This window comes from Tenrec ecaudatus, chromosome 1 (assembly GCF_050624435.1).
Source record: "Tenrec ecaudatus isolate mTenEca1 chromosome 1, mTenEca1.hap1, whole genome shotgun sequence".
Classification (NCBI taxonomy): Eukaryota; Metazoa; Chordata; class Mammalia; order Afrosoricida; family Tenrecidae; genus Tenrec; species Tenrec ecaudatus.
The window spans coordinates 51,106,591-51,127,448 of record NC_134530.1 but is presented as its reverse complement, the minus strand read 5'-3'; the positions used below and the strand labels follow the sequence as shown (position 1 = coordinate 51,127,448).

The window sequence follows — 20,858 nt, the reverse complement described above, 5'->3', positions numbered from 1 at the left end:
CAATGTCAATTTTGTTCTCTGTAAATGGTATCCAGGTCACGTTATTTGCTACTAACGATCTCGATAGTCTCTGGGACAGCTATTTCCTTTCATAAAAGGGCAGTGGAAGTTAAGTTACCGCCTGCCGACACCTAATAAAGCTCTCCCTCTCGTACCCTGCCCTACAGTACGCACAGCTCTTCATCCTGTGGCAGCCCTGTAAAAGGTGGGCTGAGTCCCCGGAGGAGAGAGAGGGCTGGGCGGGCGCACAGGTAAGTCGAACTCCCCGAGGACAGCAGCCAACCACCTCTTCTCTCTGTCTTCCAGCACAACATGCCCTTCTGGAGGATTACAAACCACGGAGACCTCGTGTCCCTCCACCAGGCTCTGGAGCTCGATTTTCTTTAAAAACTGGAACCAGGAGCCTTCCTCATGAGCTCCTCTTCTCTCCCGAAGGGGGAGGTAGGGACCGAACCAACAGGGAACACTCTCTCTCTCTCCGTTGGACTGCTGGCGAGAACACAATCAGGGGCCGCTGCAAGGGCTGAAGCTAAGCATGGCCGCAGAGCCACCTTCATCCTCGTAGGGAAACAGGAAGCAGTTCCGGAAAGAGCACCGTAGGCTCACCACAGCTTTGATGCTTTTGATTCTAATAGTTTTTATTTTGTTGTTGTTTCCAAAAATGAAGAAATGGACAAGGAAATTGTTGGGGCTGAGTTGCCCTTAGTTTGTGAGCAGATTGAGAACTGCGTTACATTTGTGGTGACTGGATAAACGCCCCGGGCTTTTATAAGAACATCTCTTGTGGTCTTTAGAGTCTCCTGAGCTGTAGAACCTAGTCCCAGTGGATGTGTGTTATTTTTATAGGAAGGGGCCTGGTCTCCCAAGCAGGTTTCCACCCACCCACCCACCCGCCTTTCTTTTTTTTTTTCTGGCCAGAAAGGAATGTGTGACATTTCCTTGGAGATAGCGATTGAAATACCTCTGTGACAGTAGCACCTCTGTAGCTGCTCCAGTGGGTCTGCTCGCTCAGGTGGGCCAAATGGTGGGGAGCTGGATACGGGCGAGCTTTAGGTTTGGGCAGTCCTGCCTTCAAGGCCTTCGCTCCTTTCCCAGCCTCATGCTCAGACAGGACATTCCGGGCCATCAGTTGGGTCCATGCATTCAAAGGCTCTGTGCAGAGACTTGGACTCCAAACAGAAGAGAAAGGGGACTAAGCCCTTCAGGTATTTCAGCTTATGAAGAAATGTCCCTTTGGGTTTTGAGCCCAGGGAGTCCACCTGGTCCCCCTGCAGAGAAACCTCCTTCTAGCAGTTGCTCGTCTCTCTGGCTTTCTCTCTTCATAGTCCTAGCCACCCGGCTCCTGGGCCGCCGCGTATGTGCCCGCATGCAGTGCTGGCCAGCCCTGCCCATTGGAGCCAGGAAGGCCAGTGTCAGACAAGGCTCATAGTATGTTTGGGGGAAAACTACCAGTAGATGAGTATTGTACTTCTTTTGTTGAAACCCCGTCAGGGTATTATGTGTAAGTCACGTAGATCTCTACCTAAAACTGAAGAGCAGATAGCTATGGTCGAACTCAGTTTTCCCATGGGACATCCTCTCCCCGCCTCTAACCCCACTTCGCAATGGGGAACCAGAGGGCAGAAAGACTTGGCTGGTTAAAGTGAGAGTTCTGGACCCCTGCTGGCTGCTCACACACTGTACCCAAAGGTTGGTCTCTTCTCCCAGGCAGCACAAAGAGGGTGCTGTGTAAGCGCCTTGGAGAGAGGTGGTATACATCTGGAGTGTGTGGGCAGGGGGCTCTGCCCCCCGAGATCCTGTATGTCCACTCCCAGAGCTTATACAGCACGAAGAGGCCAGGTTTCCAAGACAGCAGCCCAGACAGACCGGCATGCACACTCCTTCAGAACTGACAGAGTGCGCTCTGACTCCCAGCTTCAGGGAGAGGCTTGTGGAGAGGCCCTGGCGGTGCCCCGTTCCTTCTCTGCCTCGCCGCGTGCTTCCCTACGGCGTGGGGAACACTGTGATGCCGCCCTCCCTGCTCCACAGTCAGTATTCTGGATTTGCTTGTTGGTTGATCTTAGAATACTCATGAGTTGGGCTTTTAATTCAGACTCTAGCTGGCCAGATGCCTGGCCGCATGCTGCCCCGTTGATGCTGTGCTGCAGGTTGGTGAGGTTAAGGAGTGTCCACTCATCATGCTCACGGCTGCACCCAAGAGCTCTTTTAGAATGTGACCTGGACTCCTTTGTCAGTGCCCAGCTTAGCGCTTTCAAATGTGGACTTCATTTGGGTAAAGGGGGAGTGAGACGGCTCGTTACTTTCTTGGTGGCTATGGGCCTTATCCAGAAGTTAGGTGGCACACAGGAGCGCCAGCCGGCTCCCCGCGGACAGAGTAAGTCAGGCGGTGAGCACAGTGCTCCCCCTTCCTTGTCTTTCCCACTGCCCAGCACAAAGAACTGGAAAGGAAACGTGGAAACTGAGGGTCCAAGAAGGCTTGGGGTTAGAAATGGTCAAACTGGCCAAATGCGCCCTTCCCGGGCAGGGCCCAGTGGGTTCTGCAAGGCAGCTCTCCACACGGGAGCAGTGGTAAGGACTGTAGGGGATCAGTAGTTGCCAGGTGTGTCCTGGGTGACAGCGTGACTTTCGAATGTAAAACTGACTGTGCCTTCGCATCACCCTGTCCACTGCCCCTGGGGCGGTTGGTGGTGCCCAGGAGGACAGGCACCTGCTCCAGCTTTACATGCCTATATGGGCTTTGGCTTGGTTTGGGGTATCCCTGTCTTCTGCTCTACAAATTGGGGGGCAAAGCTAGTGTCCCAGGAGACTTGTGCCACAGCTTGTTCAGTTTACACAGACCCTGCTGTGCCGCTCCTAGTGCCCTCCAGTTGACCAGCTGCAGCACATGGAGCTTCTAGGCGTCCGCTACTGTGAATGCGTGTCAGTGACACTGAGCCTCAAGGAGAGTCTGGGAGCAGAGCCACGAGCGGTGGGCTAAGCCCTGGGGTGGTGGGCTTGGGAACTTGCTCTCATGCCTCCAGGAAGGGGGCAGTTAGCGCCCCTCTTAAGTAGGCTTCTGTAACGTGCCCCATGGAATCGGTTTCCTTAGCCCCCAGATATTTACTCCATAGACGCAAAATACGAATTCTGAGATTATGGAGTATCTGAAACCTCAAGAGAAAAATCGAGTTCTGCGCCCACCTTGATCAGTAGACCTTTCTCTGCCCTTTCTACTCGCTTTGGCAAGCAAGGCTCCGTGGCTATTTCTGATGCACTGACAGGAGCCATCCCATTAAGGACGACTGCTCAAGACGGGACTAGGTGCCCCTTGGCAGAAAAAGGGCATTGATTGGATTGGAAATATTTATGTGACTGCAGGCATTTGCAGCGGTAGAGTCCTTGACTATATGTTATATGTAATGGGAACTGTCTTACAAACTTGAAAAAATAAAAGTTTTAATTTTCTATACAGTTTGCTCCAGTGTCTTTTCTGACTAGAATCAGCCCAGTAGGATCCTAAATAGGGCTTCATAAAGATTCATCAATGTCACCACAAAAGTGAAAACAAAAAAGCTAACCATTTAGTGTAACTCAATGTACATGAGAAAGAAATAGGGCTATTTTAAGCTCATTTGCAAGGGAGGGTTGATTTGGTGTTTCTAGACTAGATTGCCTCTAGAAGTTTCGGACTAGAATGATGAGAATTTATTTGCTGTCGAAAGAACTGAAATTTCGGAAGACAAAACTCAGGACCGTGCAATTCGGAGCTCAAAGCAACACAAGCAGCAAAGTGTTGTCAAACCTCATTTGATTGGGCCTGATTCCACGTCACATCATCTACTCTGCTCCCATTTTATTTCTTCAGGTTTGGGTCCCACTGTTCCCTACTGGTCAAAAAAGTCCATCAAGAATCCTTTTGCCTTGTATTCTAATGAAAGCGATTAGAATTCTGTGCTAGCTCCAAATAACATCTGTGTCAGACTATGTTCTCCCTCTTACTTCTCCCAGAAGGTATGCATTTTGAACTGCCCCATCGTTGGATCCCATCCATTGCTTGCTGCAGCCTCACTTGGTCATAGGGTCTAAAGCAGCAGTGGTTCTCAACCTGTGGGTCATGACCCCTTTGGGGGTCAAACAACCCTTTCACAGGGGTCGCCCGATTGATAACAGTAGCAAAATGGGGGGCAACGGGGAGGGTGGGGGAAAATGAGGAGCTGAAGCCAAGGGCTTATGTGGAGAGCAAATGTTTTGAGCATGATGAGGACAACGAATGTACAAATGTGCTTTACATAATTGATGTATGGATTGTGATGAGTTGTATGAGCCCCCAATAAAATGATTTTAAAAAACAAACAGCAAAATGACAGTTATGAAGTAGCAACAAAAATAATTTTATGGTCGGGAGGGCCACCACAACATGAACTGTATTAAAGCGTCGCAGCATTAGGAAGGTTGTGAACCTCTGATCTAGAGGTATCTGAAACCAAGCCCAGATAAGGAGTTATCTTTAAATATGTCTACCTCACTTTACAAGAAGTACATCATCTATACGTTTCTCCAAGACCTTTTGATGGCAGGTGGTGGCGAGGGGTTGAGAGTGGGTGCTGACTCAGAGTACCTTATGTACAACAGAACGAAACACCATCCAGTGTATTCCAAATAGTGTCCTCTTGGAACTCCTGACTGGGCAAATACTGAACTCTCATTTTTAGATTGAACACTGTGGGACCTGTATTGGCTAGCATTTTGAAATTTCACCAACTGGTTATCAGTAAGAATTTACCCCCCAAATTTTAGAACCATCTCCCCTCCCACCCCTCCCGAGACAAATGGAGAATTGCCTAAAGCTGTGGGTCTTCTCTTGGGACCTGTGTGTCATCTCTCCTGAGCCTCATCTTTCCCATGTATACCAGGAAGAAATGTGAAAAAGTAGATTGTTGGATGTGAAGTAGATTGTTGGGGGCTCAGTCTAGGGATTTGTACAGGTCAAGCCTGCTCTCTGGGGTCTCCTCCCTTAATACTTCTGTCTCTGAATAATGGGAAGCCTGGCAGGCATAGTGGTTATGTGTTGGGCTGCTAACTTCAAGGTATACCGTTCAAAACCACCAGCTGCTGCTCAAGGAAAAGATGAGGCTACCAACTTGTGCAGTCTCAAAAACCCACACAGTTCTACCCTACCTCTAGGGCAGCTATGAATTAAAGTAGAATCAATGGCAGTGAGTTTGTTTTTCTTGGAGATTTTTGTGAATTAAAAATTTTTGTTTCTGTATTGGAGGGGGTACCCTCCCCCCCCAAAAAAGAGAACAGGTTCACACAAGCTTTATTTAAAAAAAATTTTTTTACAAAACAACCATATCACTTTCAAAGTACTCTCCAGTACACTTAATACAGTGGCAAATCTGCGACTCCGTTCTTGGAAACCTTTTTCAAGCTCGTCTGTTTGGATGACTGACAGCACCTCCCTTCTTTTTTCACCTCTTCTGCTTCAAATCACTGTCATGTCCATCTTCATTTAAGGAAACAAAAAAGTCACATGGAGCAAGAGCAGGTGAGTCACGTGTGTGACACGAGAGGCATGCTGTGTTTTTGCCCCAAAACTGGCACACGGAGATGGCTGTGAGCAGGTGCATTGTGGTGGCAAAGCCAATCCCCCGTCTGCCACAAATTGGTCCTTTTTTGTTGCACCCTGTTATGCAATCTTCCCGGAACCTGTAAATCAGTGGGTCTCAACCTGTGGGAACAGGGGTCAACCCGATTCCTAACAGTAGCAAAATTATAGTTATGAAGTAGCAACAAAAATAATTTTATGTCTGAGGTCATCACAACATGAGGAAATGTATTAGAGGGTCATGGCATTAGGAAGGCTGAGAACCGCTGCTCTAAGAGCTTCATGAACAGTCTGACCTGGTGGAACAAACTCCAGATGCACTGCAAGTCGACATTTTTGTCCGTTCAGGAAGTTGACAGACGTCCAGAACAAGGTTTGTCATTGACTGACATTTCACCTTTTTTGAAATAAGGAAGGGACTGCGTTCGCGCTCTCCCGATTAAAAAAAAAAGGAAGCCACTTGTACACCTGAATTTTTCCCATAGCACTGCTGCCCTTGTTTCTGCGACATTTTTCCCAAGCAGGAACGTTTCACAGACGCGCTTTTCTCTTAAATTGGCTGTCACAAAAAACTAGTTGCTTTCATGAAAACATTCACCGAGACCAGAGAACCTTCCCAGGCGACGCCACTGGGTGGGTGCACTGACTCAGAGCGAGTTGCTGATGCCTAGTGGGAAAAAATGCATACTACAAAAGCCCCACTCCACCCAGTGCAATTCCGATTTTGGGAGCACCCCCTCATATATGCATGTTTGAGTGCATTTCATTGAAAGACATATTACCTGTGAGAAGTTGAATTGGCAAAAGCTGGTACATTTTATAATGGCAGAGAATAGTCAACCATCACGTCCTTTGATTGACAAGATTGAGAAAATGATGGTGGTGATTTTTACGGCCCTTTATGGTTATTAACTTGGCAACCCTGTTGGCCATCCTATTGGTTCCTGAAATTTGGAAGTGCAGAGATCACTGGGCTGGGTGACCTGGAAGAGCCTTCCGGCTGCTAGCATTCCATTCATGATCAAGGCTTGGTCTTCTCTGAAGCGCTCAGCAACCCTGCCCCATCCAACCTCCCAGCTGTGTTCTTGGCTCCAGGTGGCTGTAGCTGCCCCATTCTTGCAGCGAGGAAAGGCTCTTCACCATCACACCCGAGCCACTGCCCTGGTGAAGTGCAGCTACAGGGCGGCTTCCCTCGCCTCCTTGCAGGCTCATCGGTTATGCAAGAGGCCAGTCCACTTCAAATTCTAAGCCTCACCCACAACACAAGCATACTCACCTCATCCACTCTTGCTCCCATTTCTCTGCTTTTTCTTTCAGCACTGCCCACTAGTTGATGGAGAGGTGTTTCATTTCCCAGTATTGGGCTCCCTCCACCAGAATGAGCGGAGCCCGGGCTGTTCCATCCCAACGCGGCGGCCACGGAACATTCCCTCCCACCTTGGGCCCTTTCCTTATGCGTCTCAAGGAGCCCTGGTGGTCCAGTGGGTAAGCGCTAGGCTGCTGGCTGCAAGGCCAGCCCTTTGGAACCACCAACGACTCTGGGCTCCAGTAGTAGGTCCACTGCGCATCGGCATGGACTTGATAGTTAAGTCTGGGTTTGGGTGGGGCTTTTTGGTGTTGACTTCTGTAAACCAGACCACGGAGAGCAGCAAAAGGTCCCAACTTCCCCCTGCTCTCCCCCACATCCCTTTCTTCACAAAACCCTTCCCAGCAAATAGGCCTTTCTCCCGGGGGCACTTCCTGGCATTAGAACAGCACTTCCTGGCATTAGAAGTGTTCTTGGCTGCTCCTGCGAACCCCAGCAACAGAGCTGATGGTTGAAGGTGTGCGCTGGGCTAAGCCCGGCTCCGGACCCACTGGAAACACCCCACAGGCTCCCCAGCTCCAGAACCCGACACAAGGTCAGCAGTTGGAAACCACCAGCCACTGCAGGAAGCGACGGGCCTTTCTACTGTAAAGATTATTCAGTGTGCCCTCACAGGGGCCGTAGTCCTGACTGACTCCATGGCAGGGAGTTTGGTTTTTACCAATGTTGAGGGGAGACTTTCTCGTCTCTTGACCCCTTCGTTCTAGGTAAGTTTCGTTTCATGGCAGAGACCAGGCAAGAAGAGTTCATGAGGATTTAATAATATAAAGGGAGTAATACTGTGAAACAGGAACAGCACGTACATGTCTCCCCTGTAGGTCAGGTGCAGACATTGTCTCTCTGGCACAGGGACTCTGAGGTAGGAGGTACTCCTGAGGCTGAGCCCTGGTCCAGACCCCAGGTTCACAAGGCACTTGGTTGAAAGGCAGGACAGGCTGAGCCAGCTTCACTGTGGCCCTGGAGGGGCTGAAGGGACTACCCACGGTTGGCATCCCTGGCTTGTCCTTCAGCCATGGAGACCGACCCAGGAGTGGAGAGGAGGGTGGGAATGAAGTCAGAGTTGCCCCTGACCTTGCTCCAGGTTCTAAGGCTAGAAGGGTGCTCCTGGCCCAGAGAGGCTCTCAAACACTGATTGAGGATGCTGGGTGAACGGGTGGGGATAGAAGTCGAGATAGCATACCCTGCAGGTCCTGGGCCTTCTCGGCTGGGTCAGGTGGCCCAAGGGGTAGAACAAACAGCATCTTTACTATGTTAGAGGTGGCCAGGGGGTTAGAAATTCCCAGGGGTCACCTGTTACATGAGCTGGTGGGGAAGACAAAGGAGTCGTCTTCTTGTTTCCCCAGTGTCTTATAGCCAACAGGGGCCCACTGGCACTCCAGGACCCAGCCCATCTCTTGCTCATTGTGAGCTCCCTGAAGCCAGGCCTTGGTCTCACTCAAATATCTTCAGAGCCTGGCACAGATCATGGCACTCTTGCTGAGTGGACTTAGGCCCATGGACTCTTAGCTTATCTTCTGCTTTCTTTCCACTAGTCCACTGTCCATCTGCTCCCAGCAGAGCCAAACCCTGCCTCAAAGAACCCCATTCACCTCTCCCTTCACAAAGGAAGGTGTTTCATCTCTCGCCGTTGGGAAAAAGTTCTGAGCAAGGCTGGCCATGCGCCTGTTCTGTGGCAGCCGACGTGTCTCTGGGGGCGGGAGGCCTTGGGCCCCGTCCACGTGGTCAGGCTCCCAGTGGCGGCTAGGGTGCAGCCAGTGGTAGTAAACGAGCCGCAGCACCAGGCCCAGCAGGAAGCTGGCCGCACCCGCAGACAGCAGCATGTCCAACGGGATCCCACCGGGCAGCCAGGTGCTGTGAGCCACCCAGGTGGCCACCAGCAGACTACTGTCACTTAGGAGGAACGCCAGGTGGATGGTGGCCCGGCCTCGCGTGCGGCCCTCCGCCACGTTGAACCAAGAGAAATACAGGATGGTGGCCACCGTTGCCCGGTAGAACCACTCGGAGACGGGGCCTGGCATAAAGTCTGTGCCCTGGAGCCAGACCCAGAGCAGCAGCACCAGCCACAGGCCGAGGAAGTGCAGGGCCACGTAGCGGGGGAAGAGAGCCGAGAAGAGGGCCACGGCCAGGACCCGGGGCCACAGCAGCAGCAGGTTCCACAAGAAGTAGATCACGGAAGAGCCTGGTCCCAGGCGGGGTTTCGAAGACAGGCAGGTGCGCAGGGCCCGGTGGTAGTCGAGCAGCGCCCAGGAGATGCCCAGGAAAGACGTGAAGATGCCAACCCCTGAGAAGAGTAAGAGGAAACGGATGAGCCCTGGGGGCCGCTGACCTGGCCCTCCCTGGACATCACAGGCACAGTGGGCACCTTTAGGGTCTCGAGGGAGGTCCTCAAAGGCACAGTGTCTGGCTCACGGAGACCTCAGGTGTGCCAGAGTACAAGTGCTCCACCATGTTGGAAGGGCTCTGATCTGACAGGCTGGTGGCACAGTGGTTACATGGTGGACCCACAGTGCACAAAGGTCGGCAGTTCAAAACCATCAGCCACTCTGGAAGAAAGATGGAGTTCCCAACTGCTGGGAAGAGCTAGTCTCGGAAATTCACAGGGCAGTTCCACCCTGTCCTATCAGGTCACTACGAGTCGGCACCAACTCGAGGGCAGTGAGTTCTGATTTTGGATTACCTTCCCACTAACCCCCTTCACAAGGCTCCTGATCTTTGGCCAGTGACTCCAGCCTTGACAAGCCTTTGCCTATTACACCAATTGGACCAGGTATAGGCCCCACCCATTGTCCTGAGTTGCAGATGGAATACCTCAGAGCTACCTCTCCTGACCCCACCCACTCCCTCCAGCCTTCCCAGCACCTATCTCTGTGATACCCCACCCACTTCTGCCTCCAGCCTAATCACACACAGGGATTACCTACAATTCCCTTATCTCCGAGCTTCCCTGGGTAAAAAGCTGATCTGGGGCTGACCACACAGTGCCAAGCCTCAAAAATGGGTCTTCTCATCCCATCCCCCACGTGTGGGGACCACGTGACCCTGGTCCTTCAAAGAGACAAACCATGTGACTTCAGGGTAAGTCACCACACCCTTCTTCTGCACCTCTTTCCTCTCGTGGATTCGACTGCAAAGCATTTTGCGCAGTGCCCAGTTAATATCCGTCATCAAGACTGCCATTCATAGACCGAAAATTACTACAGACTTGGACTAGCAGATCTGAAAGAGCTCTTGAAGATCAAGTCCAACCCTCATCTTGTACAGGCCAAGGGAGAAGACTCTCCCCAGGTCACAGCACATGATGACAGAGCAGGGCCCGAGTTCCCCGGGCAGCTGTGGTATTCAGAGCAGGGGACCTGGAAGTCTCCAGGTGTGAAAGGGAAGCCCTGGGCCCTGAACCGGACATGAATTAGACCTAACTTGGCCACCGTGACCCTGAAGGAGTTGAATCCTTCTGGAAGCACCTCACAGTACACATTCTCCCCGTGGTTTTCTGAGGACCTGCCAATCTCTGCCGCCTGCCTCTCCCCTTTCAGATCACTGGACACACTTTTCTGGAACTATTTGGAGCCCTGGTGGCATAATAGGTTAGGCATTAGGCTGTTAACCGTAAGGGTTCCTCAGAAGAAAGATGAGATTTTCAACTCCCATAAGATTTCAGTCTTGGAAACCCACGGGAGGGAACCTGTCCTACAGGATCACTATGAATCAGAATCCACTCGATGTCAGTGAAATGGCTTTACCGTCTGTCATCCTGGCAGAGCAGGGACTGTGTCCCCCTTACACTGATGGGCACAGAAGAACCCCATAAAGATTCAAGGTAAGTTTACTCAAACCAAAGTCACTGCAATCCCGTATTGGCTTCTCAAGACTGAAAAGATGGCGGGAGAGATGGCGCCATCTTTCTCCCAAGGACCGACTGGTAGGGCTTGAAACACAGACCTTGTGGTTAGCAGCTCAATGCTTCATCCACAATTGACTAACAAGTTGCCTATTATGTGCCAGGAAGCCCCCCTCTGCTCTCGTTACAACGTACCAGGCACCAGGCAGCACTGGGCTCTGTGTGGTCTCCTGATGGCCTCACCACTGTGAGGGAGGGGGCAGCTACTGAGTCCACCTACAGCTGAGAACAAACCGACCTTCAGAAAGGACGGGTCATCTGCCCAAAGTCATAGCTAGAGACTTTCGATTTGAACCCAGGGCCGCCTAACTCCAGCACGGTCTCTCCCCAGCCCGGCGGGGCCCTGGCTGCTGGCCCACCACTCACACTGGTAGCACTCGGCCCGGCCGCTCTGCAGCACGATGGCTAAGACCAGGGTCAGCTGTGGCGTCGTCTCCAGGAAGGTCTCAAAGAGCCGCAGCATGCTGATGTCCATGGAGAGGAAGTCGGCGTAGGCCAGGTCAAACTCGGTGGGCACCTCCTGCCGCCACACCAACAGCCCCTGCCGGAGGCCCTGTACACACCTAGGAGCCAAACAATACAGAGGTCTACAATGGGAACAACGCTAGTGAGGTATCCGCTCCTTAATCAAGCACCTGAGATCTAGGAGGCAGCATCTGTCCAAGGACAACAACGTTGAGAAGAGTTAGGGGAAGAGGAGGCATGGAGGTGGGAGACACAGGGAGGGGTGGATGAACGGTGTTATGTACATGAATTGTTGGCTGGGAAACTTCACCCGATTATAAAACGTTTAAAAAGTGTGCTCAAGCTAGGGAGGGGGAAGGCCAGAGTGTGATCTAGATGGGAAGCAGAGATTCTATTATGCACAGGTATGAAAAGATTATCAGTAAATACTCAGTCAGTCTACAGAACTGCCTTTGAAGTAAGCCTCCCTGATGAGGATGAAGTCAGTGGTGAGCAAACCCACTCTGCAGAGTAGCCTGAGGAGCAGGGCCATCTACCCCGTGGGCCGCAGGGGTCACTGGTGCCTGGGCCAAGGCAGCAGAGGGCAGCTGCCTGTGGGACTCAGGCCGGGCAGGAATAGGAGGGAAGATGCCTGATGCTGTTCCATCTGCCCAGTCCTGCACTTGCTGGGCCCCTTCCTTCCCGCCCATCTGGGCTTTTCGTCAGGCCTGTATGGCTCCTTATGAAGAGCCTGGTGGTGTAGTGGTATGTGTTGGGCTGTTAACTCCAAGGTCAGGAGTTCAAAACCGCCAGCCACTATGCAGGAGAAAGACGGGAGCTTTCCATTCCTGTAACGAGATACAGCTAGGAAACTCAGAGGCAATTCCCCCCTGTGCCATGGGGTCACTATGAGAATGCATCGATTCAAAGGCAAAACAGTGAAGGTTCCTCCCACCTGTGGCTGGAGGCTGCAGCTTGGTCAAAGGCACGATCTGGAGAGAAACTATAAAAATGAATTCAAGGGGGGAGGCCACACCATCCCTCCCAGATCACATGGTGACCTGACTTCATTCATCCTCTGACTCTGACCCCCGGCTTTCGGTTTCCCCATTTCGACAGAGCCAGTTTTGAAAGAGCATCATCATCCACCGCATTCCCGGAGACCAGGCCTGGCTCCGGGGACAGAGGAGTCAGACACCCTGGCTGCCCTCCCTCTCAGTCTGGGGGAAGTGGGAGTGAATGTGGAATGGAGGAGAGTACAGCTAGGCAGAAAGGGCCAAAGGCAGGCGGCCGGGAAGGAACGCTGTGCTCTGGGCTCAGGGCAGCTGCAACTCCCAGGGCGGCGCGGAGTCTTGGCTGGCTGCCATTTGCTGGATGCTTGAGCTGAATCTGATGCTCGCGACGCGCAGAGGTAGACACTGCGACCAGGCTCGCGTCAAGTGACTTGCCCAAGGCCCCACTGGCATCTAGAAGGAAGAGCTGGGCTTTGAATGAAGGCCGGCGGTCTTTGCACTTCCGATAGAGTTGACTTCGCGCTGCTCGCTGTGCTGGGCACTTTCCAACGCTGGCCCACCGCCCCTTTTGTACAGAAGTGGAAATGGAGGCTCAGAGTGACGCGGAATGGGGTCACAGGTGGCAAACCCAGACTTGGACGGCAAAACGCTCTTCCCTGGGCCGCCTCTTTCACCCATGCAAGGCCGGGTGGACGGATGGGAAGGGCTCTCAGAACTGGTGCCCCAGTCCGGTCGCTGAATGGGGACCTTCTGGCAAAGGTGCCCACCAGGGCCCTTCCTCTCCTCCTCTCGTCCCCACCCCGCCCTCCCCGCCAGGGACCAGGCGTTCGGCGTCAGGAGGTGCCATCTGGGCTCGGTACCGCTCCCTTTTCCCGAGGGGGCGACGCTCACCTGTACAGGTAGCCCAGCTGAAGGACATGCAGCCACGCCAGGCAGCGGCCCGAGGGCTGCGCCGCGTGCACGCCTGCGGGGTCGGCGTGCAGCCAGACCCAGCTGAAGAGCTGCAGCGCGACCGAGGCGAGGCCCAGCAGCGCCAGCACCAGCGCTGCCCACAGGTAGCGGCCGCCGAGCACGTACTGGCCCACGGCCCACAAGTCGGCGCCCAGGTCAAGCAGGAAGGACGCAGTGCCCAGTATGCCCAGGACCAGGTCCCAAAGGAGGGCGGCGCGGGGCGACCGGGACATGGCCCGCCAGCCTCTGGCCCAGCCCTCCGTCTCCTCCGCGGCTCCCGCCGCCCGGCGAGGCCCGGGTCGCCCAGCCAGGAAGGGGGCGGGCACAGCCCTCGGGGCCTGCGGGGCGGGACTTCCCCGTCCCGCCTCGTCCGGGGAGGAGCGAGCCCGACCCCGCGGGGAGTCCGGGGGTCCCGGAGTCCGGCCTCCCGCCGCCCCGGAGGCCACGCGGGGCTCGGGCGCCGCCCCCTCCCGAGTGAGCCCCCCCGGGCGCACCCCACGGGCCGCAGGACGGAAGCTCCGCCCCCTGAGGCACCCCACTCTTAGCGTGGCCGGCCTCCGGCCCGGGATGTCCCTTCGGAGGCCCTTGACCCCGAGCGCTGGTGGCAGGGCACGTTCAGAGCGTGCGTGCTAACCCAGAGCGCAGGGGTTCAAACCCGCCAACGGCTGCCCCAACCCGGTGCGGTGCTCGGGCCAGGACGGCAAACTTTGGAAAACTCTTTGGGGCCGTTTATTCTGACGTAGGGGTGGAACGGCGCCCACAGCTCCTGCGAACAGCAGGGCTCCAAGCGGCCAGGAGGATGGCGCCTGCCTCTCCCCACAGCCCGCACATCTGCACCGCGGGAGCGCGCGCGCGCGCACACACAGATCCCTAACCGCAATACAAGGCCAGCGCGGTGGGTACGGGCCGGAGGACCCTCCTGGGCTGCTCACTTCTCGTGACTGTGCGCTCCGTGCAACAGGACGTGCCTGGGGGAGGACGGCCGCGCCGGCTAGGGAGCACCGTGGCACCCTGTTTTGTAAGCACGGCTTGACGGAAGCGTGTCCGGGGCAGTCTCTGGGCTTCCATTCCCGGATCCGATCCCGCTGTGCCATCCGAATTCGCGCCCGGAGCACGCGGGAGCAATGGCGGCCCCTCCCGCTCTCCGAAAGGTGACGCTCCCCGGGCTTCCCCAGGGGAGCCGCCGGGCCAAGGTCACAGCGCGAGCCCGGCGCGCGCGGCCAGCAGCAGCGCCAGGAGCCGCCCCGCGCCCTGGGGTGCGGGCGCAGCGCTGGCGACGCGCAGGCAGGCGGCGTAGGCGTCGAAGGCCACCTCGCGCAGCGCGCACACGTGCTCGGCGCGGCAGGCGGCGCGGCAGGCCCGCGCGTCGTAGCCCACGGAGTTGTACACGTAGTAGCGCTGCAGCACGTCCGCGTCCCCGGCGATGCGGCCCAGCGCCGTGTGCATGGAGCGGGCTCCTGCGTCCGGAACCCTGTAGGCCTCGGTCAGCCGGTACTCCAGCGCCCAGCTCGGCCGTCCCTGGGCGTTCGCCTGGCTCAGGTTCATGAAGTAGGTGGCCATGTCCTGCAGAGGGGAGGCGGGCAGGGCCTGCGGTGAGCGGCTGCCCGGCCGCATCCCCAGCTTCCACCTCGCAGGTACCCCCAGATTCGCCATAAGCAGGGCAGCCGACCCAAGTCAGTGGTAGGCTCCCAAGGTGGCACAAGGCTGTGCTTTTTGACTACTTCCCCGAACCCACCCGGAGCGCTAAGGAGGAAGGCCTGCTAATCTGCATCGGTTAAATGGGAGCCAAGACCCTACGGAGCTACCGATGAAGAACACAGCTTTCCCCCAGATCCTGGATGCTTCCCCCCAACTACCATGATCCGAATTCTACCTTGCAAGTCTGGATAGAGCAGAGGCTGTACACTGGTGCATATGGGAGCTGGAGGCACAGGGAATCCAGGGTGGATGATACCTTCAGGACCAGGGGTGTGAGGGGCGATACTGGGAGAGTGGAGGGTGAGTGGGTTGGAAAGGGGGAACTGATTACAAGGATCTACATGTGCCCTCCTCCCTGGGAGAGGGACGGCAGAGAAGGGGGGGTAGGGAGACTCCAGATAGAGCAAGATATGACAAAATAACTATATAAATTACCGGGGGAGCGGGGAGGGAGGGGAAAAAAAAGAGGACCTGATGCAAAGGGCTTAAGTGGAGAGCAAATGCTTTGAAAATGATTAGGGTGAAGAATGTACGGATGTGCTTTATACAATTGATGTATGTATATGTATGGATTGTGATAAGAGTTGTCTGAGCCCCTAATAAAATGTAAAATAAGAAAAGAAAAAACCCCTCGGAGCAATTCTACACTGGGGCGGTCGTGCACTGGAACTAACTAGGAGACACCAGTTTTACTTGATTTCTTTCCTGTGTAGAACGCATTCGCTAATTGGATCTGATGAGATCATTCCACTTAATTCGCCGGTGCACAGAGTAGGAAACTGAGGCCCCACAGGGTGCATAACTTGACAGACATTGTAGACTATCGGAGAGAGCTTTCAAAAAGTTTATGGAAAATGGAATGAGAAGATAGTGGAACTTTTTTCACTTATTTTTGAAGCACCTCAAACAAGGCAAAGAGTTTTTTAGATTCATTCCCCAAAGCAGAGGGGGAGCCTCCAGCCTCCCGGGACTGACTTAAAGGTCACTCTGCCCTTGCTCAGATCTGTGAGTGTGGACAAGCCTCGGGCCTCTGCTTAGCTCCATTTCCTCCTTAGAAGCAAGGACCCTGGCTACCTCTTCCCCTCTCTGGCTTTAAATGACCTCTAGACACTCTCATTTCATATCTCTCCATGTTTCTTTTCCTCAAACTCCAACTCACATCCAGTTACTGTCTCTCTCATTTTCACTTGGATACCCTCTAGCCATCTCAAAGTTTATAGGCCCAAAGCCAAAATTCTGCCTCCTCGCGGTCTCCCCATCGAGTTGCTCCTGCCAAACCTTAGGAGACCTTGAGCCTTCTGTGCTGTTCTCTGCACAGCAGATGGGGGGTTTTGTACCATGATGGTTCAAATCTGACTTTTTTCTGCCCCCAAACCTCCCCAGATCCAGAGTCCTCATCAAGCCCTGCGTGATCCAGCCCGATCCCCTCTCACTCTCCTCCCCCCGGCCTCCTTGCTCATTCTTTTCTTAGAGTGTGACTGGCATATGCTTCACCTATCATACCATGTAATCGCTCAGTCATACTTTCAGTTTCAGGATGTTTTCTTCTGCTCATTATATTAGCTCTCCACTCCCCCCCCCCCCATCCTCCCCTGCCACACCTTTAGGTAATTTTTTTTAGCATTTTATTGGGGGCTCACACAGCTCTTATCACAATCCATGCACCCATCTATGGTGTCCAGCACATTTGTACATTTGTTGCCATCATCATTTTCGAAACATTTTCTTTCCACCTGAGCCCTTGGTATCAGCTCCTCTTTCCCCACTTCCCTCCCCTCCCCTCCCTCCCAAATCCTTGATAATTTATAAATTATTGTTATTTTTTTTCACATCTTACACTGACCGATGTTTCTCTTCACCCACTTTTCTGTTGTCCGTCCCCCTGCGAGGGGGTTATCTGTAGATCATTGTGATTGGTTCCCCCTTTCTCCCCCAACCTTCCCCTTACCCTCCTGGTATCGCTACTCTCAATATTGGTCCCGAGGTGTTTATCTTGGATTCCCTGTGTTTCCAGCTCTTATCTGTACCCCTGTACATGCCCTGCTCTAACCAGATTTGTAAGGTAGAATGGGGGGGAGGAAGCATTAAAGAACTAGAGGAAAGTTGTATATTTCAACGGTGCTATACTGCACCCTGACTGGCTCGTCTCCTCCCTGCAACCGTTCTGTAAAGGGGCTGTCCAGTTGCCTGCAGATGGGCTTTGGATCTCCACTCCCCCTCATTCACAATGATATGATTTTTTTGTTCTGGGGTTTTGATGCCTGATCCTATCGACACCTGCTATAGTTTATTGTGCCAGCCTGGCCGATAAACACAGTAGGATTAACTGAAGGGCAGAGGGATAAATGGCTCCGTGAGCCTCACCTTGGTTGTTCTGTGCCTCAGTTTAAAGGGGTACACTACCTGTGGGATGCCTAGCCTGTGGACTGTGTCGCTGTAAGTTGAGGTCCCTTTAAGCCCACACGATTGGAATGTTCATCTCTGGAGCTGGGGACTGACAGTTGATGACAGTTGGGGACCTGCCTTGCTGTTTGCTACCTGGGTATATATAGCCCAGCTCTCTCTACAGAAGGGGACTGGAAACTGGCAGCTCTCAAAACTTGAAGGACTGCTAGTGTCTCACTGCTTTATAATTTAACTGTTAATTTATTGTATTATCTATCTGTATATTATTTAATGGTTTATTTCTTGAATTATATATCTATCTTTATAAATATATTTATATATAATTACTAGCAATCTGGTTTGTCTCTCTAGAGAACCCTGTCCAATACATTTTGGTACATTTGGTACCTCATGATCACACAGGCTGGTGTGCTTCTTCACCTTTAAGTAATCATTAATCCAGTTATCCTCTCTATAGATTTATCTATCCTGGGTACAGCTACATAAAATCATGCAAAACATAAACAGGAAGCAACAAACAAACAACAATGACTAAACAAGAAAAGGGGAAAGCAGAAAATAGAAAAAAACTGAAACAACTTTAAAATGGGTCAAAAATAAGATCAAATGAGAAAGTATTTCGCTGCCATCTAACGACATGTGCCATCAGGGACACTGCAGTGTTCTCTGTCTGGTCGCAAAGCCAGTCACTGACCCGGACTGTGTTCAGAGGGGATTCACCGGAGGCGTAACGGATTTTACTAATGGATTTTAGACGCCTACTGTCACGCTTAGCCTGTGCAAATGTTTGGGGGTTTTTTTGGTGTGCATTTTCAAAAATATGGAACGCTTCACGAATTTGCGTGTCATCCTTGCGCAGGGGCCATGCTAATCTTCTCTGTATCGTTCCAATTTTAGTATATGTGCTGCCGAAGCGAGCACGCCTGTCTAAATGTTGACAATCACTGGATAACACCAGCTGTTGTGCATATTCCATGTGGACTTAGTCGACACCCACATAGATGGCTGCTTGTTTGAAGACAGGCCTTTAGAACCCCCGAGTCTATTCTTTCTGATAACTGGGCACCTTCTGGTTTCTTCACCACGCTTTGCTGTAGCACCCATCTCTCCAATGGTCTCTCACGAGGGCAAGCATCCAGTAGGACCCTGTCATAAAACTAATTGTTCTTCGATTGGGACTAGAATTAAGTGGGAGCCCAAAGTCCATGCCTATATCTATGGTTTACATGTGCCTTTGATTCACTTTGGAGAGATCATTATCATTTATGATAGAGAGCATTGTAAACCGCCTCCACCCCCCCCCCCAGAGCATAAGATAGTCTACTGTTAGTGTCATTAACTTTGCCAAAAGTATAGCATTTAAAACACTGTTGAGAAAAGAAAATTATGCATGCGTAGGCTGGCTTCAGACCACAAGACATGAATTGTTGACTTACACAGATTAAGGTGACCCAGACACCACATACACCACAGTGGGGGTCGGTGATAGGGCAAGACTTTCAAAAAACACTCATGCACAAAGGCTGAACCATGCTGCCAGACTGAAACATGGCATCAGAAAGCAGGGATGGCTTCAAAATAGTAAATATATGGTCGTCCCAGACACCCATCATCGGTCACCCTCAAAACCATTCTCATTCTTCACCGCACTCCGTGAAGACCCAGGATGAATGGAGAGGAAGGACTATGCTGAGACTAGACTGTGTCTCAGCCCCACCGGTGTCCCCTCTGCAGTAGGCCAGGTGCCCAGGTTTTGACACACGAGCGCATCCCCACCTCAAGGCCTTACTCTGCTTCCCTGGAAGCCTCTGCGGCTCACTCGCTGCACTCGGAGCTTTCTGGGATGGCACTCTGGCTGGGACGCTTACCCTACCACCTGTTGAACAACACACACACACACACACACACACACACCCTGCCAGTCACCACCCATATCCCCACCTTTCTTAGTTTTCCCCTTAGAACTTCTCTCTGCGGCAGACTGAATTGTACTCGCTTATTGTCTGGAGGCACCCTGCTGGCTCAGTGGTTCTTCGTGGGGCTGCCAACCTCAGGTCAGCTGTTAGAAACCCCCCGGCCGCTCCTCGGGGGAAAGACAGGCTGTCTGCTCCCGTAAAGAGTCAGTCTCAGAAACCCATCGGGGCAGTTCGGCCGTGTCCTACAGCGTCACCAGGGGCAGTGAGTTTGGTTTGGCTTGGTACTGTCTGTTGCCCCCATAAGGATGTCGGCTCCAGGAGAGCAGTGACACTGTCAGGGTTTACCCTTTAGCTTTCCCCTGAGCTCACAGCCGGCCCATGGCAGCTGCTGCTTATAGACTGAATGCGTGAAACAAGACAAACGAACCCGTGGACATTTCTCTGCAAGTCCCACAATCACAGACATCCTAGGAGGTAGGGAGTGCTTGGTGAGCCTGGGGCCCGCCTCAGCTGGAGCCCAGCTAGCGGTGGTGTAGGGCAGAGGTTGGCATGGGTCTGAGGTGAGACTGTCGGAAGTCTGGAGGAACAAGTTAAGGAGATGCAACGTTGTACTGCAGGCCCTGGGGAGCCCGTGAAGGTTTTTGAGCAGGAGAGAGACAGGATGAAAGGCGTGCTTTAGAAAGATTGAATCCCTTCTGTAGTAACTTGGCCCTCTTACGGTCCCGTGCTCCGTAGGGGGTGGGTTCGCTGGGCAGGCCAGTGCTAGGAAATGGGATTAACTTAGGTCCCCCTCCCCGCCCCTGCGGTGTGCCCCCAGACCCAGGGCTCCTGACCTGCAGGTGCAGTGTGGCACGATCATATTCGATCACCCGGATGCCTGGATTGTTGGCTCCGTTGACCACTCCGGGCAGCGTGGTCTTCCAGGGCGTGACCCCAGGGGTGAGGAACATGACACTGAGCGGGGCACCTTCCAGGAGAGAGACAACAGGGCTGAGAGGCTGTGGGGAGAAGCGGGGAGCTGGGCTGGCGGCCTCCCCCCAGGCGAGTACCTTTGTCGTCGTAGAACATCCGGAAGCCATCAGTGTGGTGGTGCCCAAAAAACTGCCCGGCGATGACCCGATGGTGCTTCCGTACCACCTCCAGGTACCTCTCGTTGAAGGCCTGCCGGAACCAAGCCTTGTTCCGGGTCTTCTCAAAGAAACCCGGGGGCACATGGCCAATAACGTACACCTGTGAAGAGAGGAGGTGTAGAGAGGGCCCTCAACTTCCAGCCTGGAAACCCGCCATCTCCTAAAGGACAGGAACTCCTGCACCTCTGAGGTTCTTCCCTGTGGGAAACAGAAGGATTTCTCCCAAGTTGTCTCCCCCAAATATATGCCAAACTTGGGCTGCTTGCAAATGACTGTACACTTGAAGGTCAACAGGAGTAGGTCAGGGGTTATTCTCCCGACGAGCTATCAGCCACCTAGAGCAAGCAGTCCCCACTGTTTATCCCACAACAAGTAGGGCCCACTCCCTTCTGATAAGGATAGTAGTTGTCTGTTTCCTTGTAGGAGACCCCAGAGAGGTCATGCCCACC

General features: G+C 53.3%; 3 protein-coding genes and 1 non-coding gene across 7 annotated transcripts in view; 1 reads left to right on the top strand and 3 right to left on the bottom strand.

Moving 5' to 3' along the window:
• Positions 1–775, top strand: part of EYA3 (EYA transcriptional coactivator and phosphatase 3) — a 92,863-nt gene extending 92,088 nt beyond the window's left edge. For all 4 annotated transcript variants that reach the window (XM_075553073.1, XM_075553060.1, XM_075553067.1 and 1 more), the window contains one exon: positions 307–775. In XM_075553073.1, coding sequence (XP_075409188.1) covers positions 307–387 — 81 coding nt within the window. In that variant the 3' untranslated portion in view covers positions 388–775. The remainder of the gene's footprint in view (positions 1–306) is intronic.
• A 6,918-nt stretch (positions 776–7,693) lies between these two features.
• On the bottom strand, positions 7,694–13,753 carry XKR8 (XK related 8). The gene is made up of 3 exons (XM_075553047.1): positions 13,200–13,753; positions 11,218–11,414; positions 7,694–9,234 (listed from the first exon to the last, which is right to left on the bottom strand). Exons 1-3 carry the CDS (start codon positions 13,490–13,492, stop codon positions 8,525–8,527), a joined length of 1,200 nt encoding a protein of 399 aa, XP_075409162.1. The 5' UTR covers positions 13,493–13,753; the 3' UTR covers positions 7,694–8,524.
• A 700-nt stretch (positions 13,754–14,453) lies between these two features.
• SMPDL3B (sphingomyelin phosphodiesterase acid like 3B) overlaps positions 14,454–20,858 on the bottom strand; it is a 33,383-nt gene continuing 26,978 nt past the window's right edge. Inside the window, exons 6-8 of the mRNA XM_075564983.1 lie at positions 20,329–20,509; positions 20,113–20,246; positions 14,454–14,822 (exon numbers count right to left, since the gene is read on the bottom strand). Of these exons, the coding sequence (XP_075421098.1) occupies positions 14,454–14,822; positions 20,113–20,246; positions 20,329–20,509 (684 nt within the window). The remainder of the gene's footprint in view (positions 14,823–20,112; positions 20,247–20,328; positions 20,510–20,858) is intronic.
• LOC142438132 (U6 spliceosomal RNA) lies at positions 18,178–18,284 on the bottom strand. Its single transcript, XR_012782562.1, has one exon. It is a non-coding gene; the product is annotated as a U6 spliceosomal RNA (small nuclear RNA).